Here is a 17892-nt window from a genome sequence, read left to right as displayed (position 1 = left end):
CAATATAACAATACACAGTATGTAATAAAAAGATTAAAAAAAATTACAAAACATTTTAATAAAAAAAAAAAAAAAAAAAAAAATGTGGACCACTTAATGCTATTTGGGAGATTTGATTCACACAAATGAATCAATTTATTGAAAAAAATTATCAGAGACTTGAATCAGTAAAAAACAAAAAAACAAAAAAACTATTTGAACTGATTTATTGAAACACTAACTTTTATGCTATTGTGTGCTACTGAAATATGAAATCAAAGCCGTTGTTAAAATATACATTAAAATAAATATAAACAAATATATTGTCACAAACGCTCTCATATTATAAACATCTAATGGCATGTTTTGAGAAAATTAATGACAGAGAAAAACTGAACATTAAATTTATTGTTGCTTTCTTTTATATCTCCAGTAAAAATATCCTCCAAAAATACGGTGAATATTCTATATATATATATATTGCCCCGCGCTATTAATTAATGAACAAAAATACAAAAATAAATTATAAAAGATTATTATAAAAAATTTAAAAAAGTAAAAGGTTAGATATATTTTATATAAATATAAAAAAATATATATATTTTGACAAATATTAATTTCTTTTATTTTAATTTTGGAGAATCTATACGTCTACTTGCTCAGAGAAGACCATAAAGAGGGATTTAGCCATTTAGGGTGGAGGTTTGGTTTGGTCTTAAACCTGTGACATGAATCACATGACGCACCACACACTGAAGCCCCCAGAAAGCCCTGTGATGTGCAAAACGGTTCGCTCGATTGTGCTAACTGGAGGCAGTTGTTAACACATTAGGCAGCCGTCATCTCCGACAGACCTGAACTGCCGTAACAGACCGCAAGTCGATGGCAAATTACAGTAATTCACCAGATATTTGACACCGGTATACCTCGCCTCTGAATAACAGAGGAGAGAGACAGCTCGAAGAAGAAGAAGAAGAAGAAGAAGAGCAGCAGCACAGGCTGATGTTGCCAAAACACATTAAACTTTTGCCCTGCGCACTGAACGTCTGAGCATGCATGACCACGGGTTAATATGATTGCAGAAGCTTTGGCTAATTTAAAATGCACATAGAAAAAACAAAACAATACAGTACTTCAGTAAATCCTTTTAAACGGTCACATATCAGCTTTAGGCCTGCGATGAAACTCAAATATCCATCTTTTATACAACCTCTATAGGAAGAACACGAGCTCATCGTCGCCCACATGCCTGGTAACACCATCCTCTCACACTGACCTACATAGTGACCTTGCCTAATTTGCGAGATAAACAGCCGAGTGTGTGTGTGAGCTGTTGACGATTGTTTTTGAAGGGCGGGACTGCAGCGCACATGAAGGTAAGCATCATCTTAAGTCTATTATTCCTGTGAGAGATATGGAGCTGCTCCAGTTTAACTGCGCATTTGTCAATGTCACCGGCGCTGTGTTTTCACTGCATTAAAGCATGCATTGCTCGGCTCATGGCCATCTGTGTCGGGAAACATTACGTGGCCCAGATTAAACAGAAAGATCAGTTTGTGATCACTATGGAAGAATATGATCAAATAAATAATTCACGTTATTATTATTAATAACAGTCGTCACTACATTATTTATATATTTTTTTTAAGTGTTGCTAGGGTGTTCAAGGCAGGGTTATTACATTAAACTAAAACCAAATCCATTAAAAAAACATATATTTCGCAAATATTAAAGTTTTTGATTATTATATGAGCGAGCTGCTAAGGCAACATTTCTCATCTCAACTTGTACTAAAATAACTAAATGGACTAATGGCGCTTTTCCATTACCAGTACCGACTCGACTCGACTCGCTTTTCGCTCCGTTTTCCATTGCAGATAGTACCTCCACAATAGTACCTGGTCGTCATAGCGACGCCGCAGGAAACTGCCGTGACTTAATCTTTTACGCGAGACACACCCGCTACCCACACACACAGGACAATGGAGGAAATCGAGTGTATGCTGTTTTTGGATGTTTTTGTTTTTGCTGTTTTTTATTCAGGATACTCCGTCTGGTGCGTGCAATGATGACGCAGTGAATAGTGACGATTCTCTCTGACCAATCAGCAGTCTGCTGTGTTTTCACGTCACATTTTAGTATCGCCTCAGCTCGCTCAGAACCTCGCCGGAGGTGGTACGAAAAAAAGTACCTGAAAGCAGGTACAGGTACAACTTTTACACAGTGGAAAACCAAACAGAGCCGAGTCGAGTCGAGTCGAGCCGGTACTGTGTAGTGGAAAAGCGCCATAAAATAGCTAAAACTGAAATAAAAATGTATTGAAAAATATATAAATATTTATATAAATATATAAAAATAGAACAACAACTTTAACCATATTAAACCGGGTGTGTCGTCATCAACACATCTAACCAAGCTGTGTTCATGTTATAGTAACTCTTCAATAGGGATGGGACGATTACCGATTTCACTATAAACCACGATAAAATGTACTGACGGCAAGACGGCAAGTTGTATTTGAATGAAACTAGAGAGCGCGTGCGTTGTGATACATGTGCGCTGTGTTATAATGCGTTGTTATTGACGACGGTCATTTTAATGAAGGAAATGCCACAGAATATAATCTGGCTTCAAGAAGTGCATAGAGCTGCTTGTTTTATTTGTTGTTTGTTGATTTTCAAATATAAAACTTGAAGTTGAAATGTTTTCAGTGTGAGCATCAGTTATTTTTGAACCGTTTCATCTCGTTTTAACAAAACCGTGATAATATTGATAATCACGATAATTTTGGTCACTATTATCGTGATATGAAATTTTCATACCGTCCCATCCCTACTCTTTCAACCATGTGCACTATCAAAAATAATTCACATTGCTCCTGAGAGTGTTTTAATTAGCATACTATGCCTATGCATTAAACCCCTCTTAAATTAATCTCCATGAACACCCTTAATAAACTATTCTTCCACCTATTCATTAGCCTGACGAGGTGATTTTGCATATCTGTTGATTTGGTGCATTATTATAGAATTGGTGTGAATAATCATTAGCGGTGAATAAACATTATGAATTGTACATTTGTCTTTCTGACTGGGTGCATGAGCATGAGGATGCTATATGGCACGTCCATTGTAGTGCGTTTCATCGCAATCCCCTGGGGCCAGTTGCATAAACATAGCCATTATGTTAAGACTGTGTCTTAAAGGGATACTTCACCTCTGGAAAGATGAATGTGTATTTAAAATAGGTCATTTATGTAGAAGAAATGTGAAATTATTTTTGAATTTGGAGCTTTCTAGACTGAGAAAAGCCAGAAAATGTATTTTTGGCTTATGTGGATGAAAGACAACAACTCCCAGAATGCACTTGCTTCGCTGCCCTAGGAGGCCACTCCCAAGCCGCGCCTACCAGTTAGAGAGCGCAGTTGAAAACAACAAGGCTACTAGTGAGACTCTGACGCATATGAATCACTCATCCGTCCATAAGGCTAGCTACCACCGGAGCTTGAAATTCATTTCACACAAAATGTCTAACGTTAGTTAGTTGGCGAACTCATTAATGAATTACTCCTCATTTGTATTTCTTTCGAAGTGGTGAATTATTGCATGGTTACGTTACCGGGATGTTCAGTCAGATGCGGTGCGAAACTAGGATGGTTCACAACACAAACGTCCGTGTCCTCGTGTGATTCAGAGATTTCGTCCAGGAGAAATTGGCATCGTTTAAATGCTTTGCAGCAGACGGACTCTATCTCTGTGTTCGTAGCGGTTCGTAGTTGCATAGTGAGATCACCGGCGCCACCAGTCCGCCCCCAGCTCGAGCCAGTCTGGGCTTCTCGTCCGCGACAGGCAGGTCTTCTGCCTCGGCTGCTCTTCGCTATGCGGCTTGTAAAGGTAGCCACAAACACCTGATTCGAGCATCAGACTTCCGAAATCCTCTTCTTCTACATCATATTGAGTAACGTTACCCTCCGCTATTGTCATATCTTCACAGCTTGCTCCACAGTGCCTGTTAGCTTAGCTTCCAAACAAGATGGAGGATATTGCTTTTAGTTTCAGAAAGTGAAGTCCCACCCACTGATCTGTAATAGGCCTGTAGCGTGAGCGGGTCCCGCCCCCTGGAATAATGAGGAGCTAGTGTTTGTAGTCTCTACACTTTTCAATGAAATGTGACTTCCTGCTTATTATGACGCAAAATGATGATTTTTACGTCATAATAAGCAGGAAGTAAAACACTTAAATCCTTATTTCTCCCATCTCAGGGAAAAATTAATGAAAAATCCACGTTTATTATAATATATGACTGGGTTTCTAACAATACAAAGCTTAATGCAAATGGGTGAAGTGTCCCTTTAAGAACTAGTATGATCAACTAGAAGTTAGTTAGGGGTAATCAGTCTTACTGTTCGGTGTCAAATTAGACCAATCTACGTTTTTATGTTACTGACTTTAAAAAGTTATTAACAGTCTTAAAGAATAAAATTGGATGACTAACTTGTAAGACTAGACTTAACAGTTTATGCAACTGGCCACTGTTCGCTTTGTCGTGTACATGTTTAATCTTTGAAGGTCTAAATGCAGAGAATTGTGTCTTGCACTCTTGTACCCGAGGCTGAATGTAAAGCACATGTAAACAACACCCTCTGGCTCCGCCTACTACTGTAGCCACGCCCCCAAATTCTCACTATAGGTTGAGCTGGAAAGTGATTGACAGATCTGAGTGGGCCGCTCTCAGTGTTTGGATGGCGCCTGGGAGGCTCAATGTTACAGTGTTGGGAGAGATAAACCCATGAATGCCACACTAATAGTAGTCAATAAACAATACAGTTGTTTAAGAGAATGTATTTTCACATAAAATTTCACCCTCAACAAAAAAGCATGAGCTAAAATCTGACACTTTAATTATTGCTCACTGCATTTGTTTGGCACATGGTCGCGGATCTAAAAACAGCACGGGCATTCACCGAAACACACTGCCAGGCCGTATCTGACGGACGTGGCACGGTAACGTTAGATGGAAAGATATAAAACTGGCTGGATGAGAACGCAGCGCTGCCCTTTCGCTCTCTATAGGTCAGCTTTATTTGAAGTGTGCAGTATGCAGTGTGGCAGAGCTGACACATGCACTCTAATTTGAGAGTGCTGCACTAAGACAAGCTATTTGCCAGCAACACAAAAAGTGTCCTCAAAAAATGTGTTGACGTTCACTCGATCGATTACCGGGTGCAGCAAGTTCCCGTGCCTCATTTGCATAATAATAATTGCCTAGAAACTGATCACAGTCAAAAAATGGTGTTTGTGCACACAAAAGCCCTATTCGGACGGGACTAGTGTGACATGGAGAGGTGGTGTAGAGTAATAATTACCAGAGCTTCTCAGTGATTTTAGTCCCGTCTGAATGTGCATCTCAGTGATCATCACGGACAATGTCAGTAAAGATTACGGCGACTTTTACCTTCAGTAAAAAGGTCCGGAAAAATGACCTCAGGTGATACTAACCCCGTGCGAATAGACCCGCTGTGACGTAAATATTTCGTAATTTCGTGTTTAAAAGTAGTTTTCCGCGTTTTTTCTCAAGTATAGAGACGCTTGAAAAAGCATTGTTGTGTTCTAGTCGCTGGAACGAGTCTGTGGCAAAACTCAAGTGTTTCACACACACCATTCAGATCAGAAAGAAGATCGAACGCACTTGTTAGAGGCATGAAACATCTTTTAGCGTTAGTGCCTATCACCAACACAATCCAATCTGAAGTTAATTAATATATCGTTCAACCGGACATAACTGTTTTATATATATAAATATAGGTTATATGTGTTTGCGTGATATCAGGAAGCAGCGTAACACACACATGGCGACAGGAGTGATGGCGGTGTGTAAATCGAGTTTGATATTGGCCATTAATATTACAGACGTCCTCTGGTAAAATTGCATTACTCCATCTCCCCTTGTAAAGTTAATCCCGTCCGAATAGGGCTAAAGTGAACTTAAGTTCCAATCCATCGATATACACACCTGTGAACGCACAGTGAATGCGATAACTAGCTACAATTGTCACACATATAGTCTAGAGATGCATGCAGAAGAATCACAATTACCATATTTTCTAGAATTTTAAGTTTTTGTCAGAAGGTAAATGCTTATAAATGCACGCCTGTGACAGGGATGGGCAGTATTTCAGAAAATACGTATTTGAAATACAAAATACTATTTTGTATTTTAAAGCCGCTGGAAAAAAATCAAATGTAATTTGTATTTAAATACATTTAAGATGAGAATTTGTGTATTTTCAAAATACATAAAATACTTTTTGCCAGTCAACCTCTTTATTAAGGTACTGATTTCGTGCATCAACTAGTTCAGACGCCCCCCTCCTCCCGACATTCATGCATGTGAGCTGCATTGCTGATCCAATATTTGAATTATAAATGAGTCTTTCCACAAAAAATTACATTCAGAATGAATCCGAGAAGGGCTGCACGATTATGACACAAAATCATAATTGTCGATTACGGCCTTGAAATTGTAATTGCGATTATTAATTATGATAATCACAATTTACATTGAATGATGTTTTGAACAGCTTTATGCCACTGTTTGAAGCGACTGCATGCCATATTGTTATATCAAACTAAACCAGCTAAAAACTCCTCCAGAAAAACTTTCATTGCTTTTCTAAAGCATTAAGCCTCAAATGTCAAATATTGAAGAAAATAATTTAAAGAAACCAAACCAAACAAGTCAAGTCATCTTCATTTATATAGCGCTTTTAACAATGTAGATTGTTCCAAAGCAGCTTTACAGTGATAATAGGAAATTAAAGTAACAGAGATTGTTTAGGCTTTATAGCAGCTCTAGAATAAAGTTATTGTCCAGCTAAAGTTAGTTTTGATTGGATTTGTAAAAATATTCATGGTATTATAATGTTACACTTACTAAAATTAAAACAATGGGGGGAAAAACCCTTAAGATAAGCTGTAGAAAAAGAAAAAAAAAACACATTTTAAGCACACAAAATAATGTAAGTGTGCTTTTTGTAATTGTGCCTTTGAACGATTACATAATTGCAGCATCCATAATTGTAACCGCGATTACAAATTAGGGATGCACCGATACCGTTTTTTTCAGATATCGATCCGATACCAAAAATTCTGAGTATCGACTGATACCGATCCCGATACCGATCCGATCCCGATCCGATACAGATACCAGCGTTTTTTTTATTTTTTTATCAAGTATAATTTCTATAACTCTGTGTTGAACTGATAATCACTATTTTGTGTGTTAAACACAATCTACTTAATACAGACAACTTCATTATAAAGAAAAACAACAACAACAAAAAATATATGATCATAATCTGACATAAATGCTATTATAAACTAGATTAGTGGATAATTCAGCAGTCAAATTTAGTCTAGAAAAATCACGAGTGCACAATAATTGTATAAAATCTGAACATTTTGTGAAAAAAAAAAACGTTTAGTGGGGAACAAATTAGAGACAATAAGTGTAACACTAAATCTGGTAAAACGTTACACATTGCTCTTTGTATTGTTGTAAAATACATTCATGAAAAACAAGATAAAAAAAATCAAAAATATCAATTATTTTATATATAGCCTACTATAAAATTGAGACATTTTTTAAATGTATAGCACATCTGTTTAATGAGGAAGCAACATATGATAGACAGGACAGAACAAGAACGGCTATTAATAATCTTTCATTGCGTCACTGACGTATTATGATATTATGAAAGGCTCCAATACAGTGCGGCACACAGCGCTTATGCGCATCCCGACAATAATTGTAACCGCGATTACAAATTCGCTTAATCGTGCAGCCCTAAGTCCGAGCTAATCAAATGTCTTCCGGCATTGCTGAAAGAAAGCTGCAAACAAAAAGCTGCATCACGTCAGTGTAAGATCTTACCTTCAGCGAGTCGAAGCAGGCGATCACCCGTCCGTTCTCCACCTGGCAGCTCTTGGGCGGGTGCGCGAACTTGCATTCCTCGTCGCTGCGCGAGCACGTCCCTCTCTGAAACTGCCGGCACACCTCGAGAGTCAGCCATTTCGTGTCTCGTATCGACGCGATGTTTAAAGCCATAGCAAAAGTTGTGTCGAGAACCTGCAAGGCTCTATGGCGTCAGTAGATTGTTGACTTGGGTTTGAATAGTCTGCGAACGTATTTGTGTGTGTTGTTGTTGTTGTTGTGGTTTTGAGGTTTGTCTCAGTTTGTTGGCGAGGCCCTTTAAATAGAGATGTCACATTCAGACCCCCGTTGGCTGTCGCGTGGGAGATGGCCGCTCTCAGTGAAGCTGTCAATCTCTGTCGAGTCGTTCATCAGTCATTTAGTCCCAGGTGCACAACACTGGAGCGACAATAAGAACATGCTCCAGGTCTCCGAATGGTCTTGAGGCCGACGGTTGTGGAAAACTCTGCCTGAAGGCAATGGCTAACAATGTCTAATAATGGTCCGTGAATGGAAAGAGCGTGTTGGTTCCTTGTGCTTTGGCAAGTCTGAGGAATTGAGATCTTTTCGGAGGCCAAGCCAGTGTAGGATGGGGGTAGGAGAGCAGCTTCAAGTAGGAACCACGTCAGAAAAGGCACTTTCTTCTGTCCGGGATCTGGAAAAGAAGGCCAAGATTTGATTGGGGTAAGAAGAAACAAGGCCAATAGATGTTTACCACATGAACATGACCATTTATAGGTGGTACAACATTGCATTTTCTTCATTTCACTGTTACTTTACACCTCTCATTTGTTTTATGTAGCATTTACTAGGGTCTAAATATTTAACAAAGTAATATAGAGATATTTTATATTTCGAGAGACAGACAGACAGACAGACAGACAGACAGACAGACAGATAGATAGATAGATAGATAGATAGATAGATAGATAGATAATATCCACCTATAAAAGGAATAACAGAGGGGTGTTATTCTGGAAATTGAAGCACTGGTGTTATCTAATCATGGGCCATTCCAGGATTATATTTACATTTAATCATTTAACCGAGGCTTTTATCCAAAGAGACTAACAAATGAGGAACATCACAAGCATGAACTAAAGCTAGAAGCACATCAGTGTAATATCAAACGTCGCATCAACGCACGCATGGAAAAAAACAGCTATATCGATTAAGCACAGTGTCACATTCGGTGTTCAAGCACTAAAGGAAAACCACCCTTCCTGAACCCTTAAAGACGGCCTAACCTGTTGAGTAACGCCAGACACTTCAGCCAATAGAAAACATGCAGCGGCGCAATATTCCTGGCAGACATTCAAGTGCCAGAACAGGACTGACACAGATGCATATTCCAGACGCGATCCCGCCAGCGCCGAGTGCCACAACACCTCCACCAGCTCGCATTAAACACGGAGGAACGAAGGATAGTCACCTTCATTTATATAGCGCTTTTTACAATACAGAGTGTTTCAAAGCATCTTTACAGAGATAACAGGAAAATAATGCAACAAAGTTTGTTTCTAGAAGAAAATAGCATCACAGTCCAGCTTAAGGAAGTTCAGTGATGGTTCATTTTTGTTGTAAAAAAAAGTTATTTATATAGCCTATATATATAGCCGCTCTGGAGAAAACAGTGATAGAAAGAACGATAGAACAGACAGACAAAACAATAGACAGAAAGTAGGGCTGGACAATAAGTAAGGTTTAATGCCCGACGAGGTGTTCATTGTCAGGTATTAATGCCTCCGCCGAAGTCCATTAATACCTGACAATGGACACCTCGTCGGGCATTAACCCGCTTATACCACGGTCACTTACCAAATAACACATTTTTAAAACATTAGTTTATATTTTAATTAGTTTTACAATCGAAATCTAAAGTTTTTACAAACAATAACTTGGCTTCCCTGGTTACGCCTGACGGTTTATTTAGCAACCGGAGATATTTATAGTCCGCTCAGCTCGTAGAAGCCTTCAGTTTACTGCCTGTTGCTATGGTTACTCACAGCTGATGTCGCCAGCGCATTTATTTATTCATTAAACGGTAAACAGTCAGTTTCACCAGAACTCCTTTACTAGGTGTCCTCTATCACTTTTTAATGGACACCCTGCAGCCAATCAGAATCGAGTATTCACCCAGACCATGGTATAATTCAATATCAATATATATCGCGGTATAATTTATTTTATTTATAACGGTGATAGGATTTTTAAACACATTTCCGATATTTCAATAGAGCATTTGTCACTGGCACATCTAACCCAAATAATCCATTAGTAATCGTATTGACTGCAAAGCCTTCATGCAAACACCTTAATCGATCAGATTGAGCTTGATCCGAATGAAATAGATGGTTTATTTATTTTCTAATCTGATCGAGAGAACATGTAAACACTTGATCATATTGATAACCGAAACTGAAAGGACTGCGCATTAGGGGTGGGAATTGGCAAAGATGTGACGATTCGATAGTATTGCGATATCTGTGCCACGATTCAATATTATTGCGATTCTTAACATATTGCGACACAGCAAGTTTTGCGATTCGATTCTGCGATATATTGCGATTCATGTCCCCCATATTATTCAAAGGCATTACAAAAAATTAGCTCAACTCACTTCAAATGTCACATTTAATTCTTCTACACATTAACTGAAGTGCAAAAAGTTTGTCCTTGAACACTCCGGACACAGGACCTCATTACAGGAACAGGACGTAATTATTCTCTGAATAGGAGACCTCTCACATGAATGATGAGCTCCCAGCACATAACTTAAAATTATTTAAATACAACAGAGTAACATAAACCTGAGAATAATCATATAAATAAGAGTAACTTAGAGCTTCAATCAAAGTGAGAAAAATAAACAAAAAATGTGTAGCCTACATGGCTGTAAGGTCATCAACCAAAATTCATTTGGGAATATACTATTCGCTTTTTGATGGAAACCGAAATTTACCAACACTTTGAATTTGAAAGAAGACGTCGTGTACAACCGGTGTGATGGTGAAGCCATTTTCATTTGAAATTGCTGTTGAATGGACGACAACAAAGCACCGCAACCTTTGTTATTTTATAAAATATAGTTTTTACAGGAGGAGGTTTCGCAGACTTGGCAAGAAGTTTGTACAGACATCCGTTGTGGGCGTTCTTGGCACTTTTTCTGAGGCTTTTATATTTTTCATATCGATATCGGAAATTATATTGTATTGACCGAAATTAAGAAATATATTGTGATATAAACTTTGGCCATATCGTCCAACCCTAATAGAAAGACCGAACGATAGACAAATGCCAGTCCAGCTGCCAGTAAGTAACTCTTTCTTTACAGTAGGAGAACGTTTAACGATCTCACTAACCCCTTATATAGGATTATATTTATCCTTGTAAGAATAAACTAGTCACCTCTCAAGATTTGGAGCGGCTTATAACATAACCACCAGCCAATCTTCAAATAACACGCCGCCTCTGGCGTGACTTGTGAAGCTCACACAAACATTGCCGCTGAAATAGAGGACTTTTCTTGGAACATCTGGAAATATTTTCTTGTGCAAACTGAAGGAGAGGCGGGAAGGGAAGGGAAGGGAAGGGTGGGGGTGGTGCAGGCAGACGAAACAAGCCCGTAAAAATCAGCAGCTGCCGTTGAAGATTCACTGTGCTGTGTAATGACGGACACGTCCCCTCCACTTACAGCAAAGCCAACAACAGACAACAGCCAAACAACAACTACTGTGTGTACAAAACTGAACACTATACTAACCCAAGCCTTTGCATTGTGTATAATACACATTTATAGCGGTGAGGTGTTGTGTGCATTAAAAAGACAAGTTTGAACAAGTTCTGAGGGAACCTGAATGCCTGGGTTTGTACTCATTAGGGCTGTCAAAATTGCTCAAAAATGACGTTCGAATATTCCCTCTAAAAAACACACGAATATTCGAACTATTCGAACATCTGATTGCGCATTTTTTCAATGACGCGCATTACGTCAATAACAGGACAAATTAATACAAAGAGACATACATAACTTGTATAGGTAGTTAATTTAAGTTTAAACATATTTGACAATGTATTACCAACACAAAACCAAGTAAATAAACTAATGGCCAAGACCGCAGACCTCAGTCTCGCTCACTCGCAGGCACTCTCTCTCTCTCTCTCTCGCGCCCTCGCGCTCACGCTCTCTCTGCTCATAACGGTAAAATGAACAACAATAAGCACATGTTGAGTGCTGATCAAGAGTTTTGTGCAAGCAATTTAAGGTCGCGACTCTTGCCCCAAATATAGCAGGCTTCATTCAGTGATTGAAACAAATGTATTAACATTAATTGAAGTTTTACAGTATAGAACCGACATTGAACGATCCGAGCGAGCTGTGCTGTGGTAAACATGGAACTTTTCTGTTTAACTTTAAATAAAATGAGGCACACAATTCCGAGAAATGTGACAACAAAGAACTTTTACCCTGAGGTTCATAAAAAATAAAGTGCTATTAAAAAAGAAAAAGGCTACTTACATTATTGGTGCTTGTATTAAAAAAGGAAAAACTGACTGCAATTTATTCCATTGTCTTTTAGTGCACTGTCAACTTTCAGCACGACTGTGCTAGACAGTGCGACTCGTGTGACCTGTCCCTATACTCGACGCGTCCGCATGAGCGCGAATCGCCCCCTATCGTTTCAAAGAATAGTACAACGGCGAGCGCGTCGAGTATAAACGCCTCGTCCGTTTGGGGGAGGTGCGCGCGCAGTCTGCGGAGACTCGCGCTGCGGAGACAGGCGAAAGTATAAACAAGGCTTCAGGCAGCGCGCGCGCCCACTCGCAAAGCAGACAGCCGCGCCTCTGCTTCCGCGGGCGTGTTTTTCCATATTCGAAATTCACATTCGAATATTAATTTTCACGTTCGAATTTCTGTTTTTTAAAACTATTCGAATATATATTCGAATTTAGAATATTCGTTGACAGCCCTAGTACTCATGCTCTTTTTTTTTACAGGGCAACACAAACTGCAACCTTTTTTTCTGCCGGTGCAACAAAATTTGGTTAGAGGTCGCATTTCCCAAATTATAAAAGCTGCCGTTTCTGTTGCATATGAGAAACATCAAACGGCAAACCGAACAAAACGGATGCGGAATGAAACCGTGCTACTCGTTTGAGCTGCGCAGAGCGGACCGTTCATCAGCTCGGACCAATGATAGACAGCGCAGGGCGAGCTAAACACAGGTTTACTCGCGGGCTGGTCTCAATCACATGACACTGGTACTACTATCAAGTGAGAAAGCGTTTGAATTCATTACGAATTCTTCGCAGTGAGATCTAGTGAGAATTCAAATTCAGTGCAGAATACTGTATGTATATATATATATATATATATATATATATATATATATATGTATATGTATATATATATATATATATATACAGTATATATATATATATATGTATATGTATATGTATATATATATATATATATATATCAGATCAAAAAGCGCTGACGTGGAAACCAAGAGAAACATTGTGCCATGCTTTTCAGTCCACAAAACATTCTCCATGCTAAATGTAACCATGGTATTGTGGCAGAAATAGTCAAAATTTTTTTTTACATTATTCACTTCACCTTTTGAGCGAAATTCATGCACTTTTTCCAGCACTTCAAAGAGCTTCTTTAAATTATCCAGTTCAAATGTTTTTTTAATGTGATGACCAAAAACATTATTTGTTCATCTATCAAAGATTGTCCCCATTTGTCCCCAAGATGTAGGAAAACTAACACGTGGCAAACAAACGCTTTTATTTAAATATAAAAAAGATGTGAAATCACCACTATAACCAATAGATGGCGGCAGAGGAGCACTTATTGGCTTATTAGTTATTTCCACTCCCTAATGGCGTGTTCACACCAAACACGAATTTAATTATTTGCACGAGTAGATTTCGTACAAAGTCAATGAATAGACGCGAATATGCGCCGGGTGGCGCAAATGACGAAAGTTGGGCGACGCGATTGAACAATTTCAACTCGAGCGGAAAATTCGCATGAAATTTTGTTGTTGTTGTTGATGATGTGCGTGAAGACACTTCACGCGATGTTTTTATTTGTGCGAGTGATGCGAAAAACAAAACATCCCGCGAGTAACACGATGTGAATATAAACTTTGCGTTTGGTGCGTGACCATAATATAGGCCTAGTCTTTTTTCTACACGTTTTACTTTTAAATATTTAGATATTATGAAATATCAAATCATCAAGAAATACATTTTTGTCAAAGTTTCACCCTTTTTTGTACTGAAGTATGAAATAGGGAAAGTCACGAAGTCGGGAAAGTCACGAAGTCTCGAGAAAAACCAAAACTTTGGTACGTAGAAAAGTAAGTAAAGAGCGCTCTTTTTATAATCAATTCTAAAATTATATGATTTTATTATCAATAACAATTTCAACTCGAGAGGAAAATTCGCATGATGCTTAATCATTTTGTTGTTGTTGATGATGTGTGTGAAGACGATGTTTTTATTTGCGCGAGTGATGCGAAAAACAAGAAACATCCCGCGAGTAACGCGATGCAAATATACACTTCGCTTTTGGTGTGAACACACCATAATAAATCCCTATTATAAAATATCAAATCATCAAGAAATAAATTGTTGTCAAAGTTTCACACTTTTTTTTGTACTGAAGTATGAAATAGGGAAAGTCACAAAGTCTGGAAAGTCACGAAGTCTCGAGAAAAACCATAACTTCAAATTGTGAAGAATTACACAGAAAGTAAGTAAAGAGCGCTCGTTTTATAATCACTGAAGCTGCCGGTCAGTTCAGTTTGATACTATAGAAGATCAATGGTCCATTTAATAACAGTTGAATATTAAACATTTTCCCTATAAAACTTAATTTGTGCATTTTCAAGAAATAAACGTAATATTTTTAGTAACTGCACTTATTAATGCGAAACAATAGTAATATTATGATTAACAATCCCCAATGCTACTGCCCTGAAACGTGAGTCTGGAGCCCTGCAGTGTAATTAGGCCAGTGTAGTGTGCACAGCAAGCACCAAACACCACGATGACCCACAACATTTGCTGAAATGTGAAGTATAATACAAACACGCTGCAGTGAATATCATGTTAACGGCATCTCTTTTTAGACTCGTTAATTTGTCAGACTGCCAAACATTTAAATAAAATCAAATAAAAAATGCTAAATAATTGTAATTATTTCTGGGATGATAACTAGACGCCACTCCGAATTACACAAGCAACGTAGTGAAATCAAGACACAATAATGAAAAATACAGTAAGCAAACATTAGTATTGCATTCATAACATCAATTCAGGACTTGTGTTGATCTGGACCCTCCTTTTGTCTGTCACACACAGCAAGCATTTGCGTAATCTAATGAGCTTGAGTGTTTCTTTCATTTTTCCACTCTTGTTGCTAAGGGTCTGTTTCTTCTTTCTATTTCCCACAATGCCTAGTAACCACTAGAGTGCACCTACAAAAAAGAAAAATCTGACTGAGGCATAATAAGAGACATCGACCCTTTAAGAAGAATGCAACAGGTGTAGTGCAACATAAACACGTACGAATCTGCATAATGCAGACAGCAGACCAATCATACAATAATGACACAGCAACAACAAAACAACAAACAAGCATAAAAAAGATGTATTGTTGTCTTCGTATATTATTTTTCAATCAAGCAAGCCACTATTAGTTTTGCTTATAAATCTTGTTAAATAAAAAAATTATATATATTATTATATATATATAAATTATATAAAATTTGTCTTATTTTATATAATATATATATTATATTATTTATTATATATATAATATATATTTATATATATATAATAATTTCTTAAAAAATATAATAAAATGTATAACTAAATATACATATATATAAATATATCAAATAAAAAATTTAAACTAATTTATATTGTACTGTGCTTTTGTAATGTGTGAATGTTCGCTTTGGAAAAATGATAAAAAAAAAAAAAATTAAAAAAAAATTAAAAATTAAAAAATTTAATTAAAAAAAATTAAAAAAAATAAATAATTAACAAAAAAAAAATAATAAAATAAAATAAAATAAAATAAAATAAAATAAAATAAAATAAATAAAATAAAATAAAATAAAATAAAATAAAATAAAATAAAATAAAATAAAATATGCAATGCCTTTCCTGAAGATTAAATAGGGCAACAAGCCACCTTAACATCCTACCGACTCGTCCCTAGTTGAACTGTGCGTTGAAGCCCTGAATCGAAGCCATCCGTCAACATAACTGGTCTAAAGGCCGAAACTGTCAAGCAGTGATTTCAAAAAGATTTCGGGTGCTGGTGTAATTTGAGATTCTTGTGTGCGGCACTATCTGAGCTCTTAAAAAAACACATTAGCAAAGCTTCCTCTCTGGCAGCACTTTGAACGGGACCAAAGGGAGGCCAGTTTCCAGAACCAGGAAAGCAGAAAAACCTGGTGTCAAAAAGAGTCATTTTGAGCCCTCAATCCGTGCTCCGCCATCGCACAATCCCAGCACCTGCTGCTCCTTTCCCATTTTACCATTATAAAATTAAATGGCCTGCCATACTCGTCGCACACGTAGTCTCAGCGGCACTATTTAATTTCATAGCTTTACCCCCCGAGAGTCAAGCCATAAAAAAATTGGATAGAAACCATGTCAGATGTGACCTCATGCAATTAATCCTCTTGTATTTTTAGAACTCAAAAAACCGATGGTCTAATTTACGAGGTGAATGACAGTTAAAGGGTGCTTCAGTAATACAATCTGTCAGCTAGAAGAAGTGCTTAAAGCTTGTAAACCGAAATAACGGGCCACCAAATCTTTGGATTCTCAGGCCTGTTGGCTTTTCTTTTCAAGGTGCAATAACACAAGCGTTGAAGCACGGCAAACACAAGGGTCATGGTTTATAAAACAGTGCACGTTTAAAGACACAAAAAAATGGTGGAAATGCACGAATCATCAAAGCAACATTTGCTTTCTCCTTTAAAGAAACTGCAATTCCAGTCAAATCAATGCAAATCTCTCGCTGTCGGCTGTTCGCTCAACTGAGGCCGGCGCGGGGCTCAAACACGGGGGTACTAGGTTTCTCCGGATGACATGGTAGTATCTGAGGCATGCTTTAAAGTGTGTAATGTTTTCATGTTGAAATAACCTTCTACTATCTCCTAGCTTAACATGCAGAGTCAACTATTTGTAGGTAAATTTCCCTGAAAAGTGCCAACGCTGCAGTTCTGCGGCACTGCTAAACACTGCGTGTGCATCTCGAACCGGCCCGACACGACAACACTGGCTCAACTAATTGCATTTATGATGCTAGTAGGGAAAAAGTGGCAAAAAAATGGCAAGACATTGCCATGTCCTAAAACGGATCCCAGTGTTTCCTCTCTCTCTCTCTCTCTCTCTCTCTCTCTCTCTCTCTCTCTCTCTCTCTCTCTCTCTCTCTCTCTCTCTCTCTCTCTCTCTCTCACACACACACACACACACCCTCCGTGCACACCACGTCTGTCTCCATGAAAACGAGATCATCCGAGATCATCCGAGATCAAAAAATATTTTATATTCTGAATACTCAATGTTGTCATTGTGTTAATGTTGGGAGTCCCGACCCGACCCTTAGCAAACAATCGATTGCGCCTTCTTTACTAAGTTAACTAACGTTAGTGGCAAATTTGCGGTAAAATGCAGTTGAGTTGTCGAGGTCAAAACACTATATAAGCTGTGAATCAAATAAACTTAGTATAAACAACATTATGTCATTTTTAGGGTGTTAAATGTGTGGATTTTGTGAAGGTGTGAAGCATTTTTGATTAATAAAGTTTGATTAATAAAGTTCTGTGTAACGAATTATTAACGAAGGAATTATTTTGGACCACAACCCCCAAACCAAGCACTTTAGTAGCTAGTTCAAAGCTAGCT

General features: G+C 37.9%; 1 protein-coding gene across 17 annotated transcripts in view; it reads right to left on the bottom strand.

Moving 5' to 3' along the window:
* The window catches only part of mbnl2 (muscleblind-like splicing regulator 2), a 92269-nt gene that overhangs the window by 56374 nt on the left and 18003 nt on the right, over positions 1-17892 (bottom strand). For all 17 annotated transcript variants that reach the window (XM_082163873.1, XM_082163862.1, XM_082163874.1 and 14 more), the window contains one exon: positions 7912-8605. In XM_082163873.1, coding sequence (XP_082019999.1) covers positions 7912-8085 — 174 coding nt within the window. In that variant the 5' untranslated portion in view covers positions 8086-8605. The remainder of the gene's footprint in view (positions 1-7911; positions 8606-17892) is intronic.

This window comes from Leuciscus leuciscus, assembly GCF_965113295.1.
Source record: "Leuciscus leuciscus genome assembly, chromosome: 3".
NCBI classification, from domain to species: Eukaryota; Metazoa; Chordata; class Actinopteri; order Cypriniformes; family Leuciscidae; genus Leuciscus; species Leuciscus leuciscus.
Note: the sequence above shows the minus strand (reverse complement) of the source record. Positions and strands in the feature narration are given on the sequence as shown.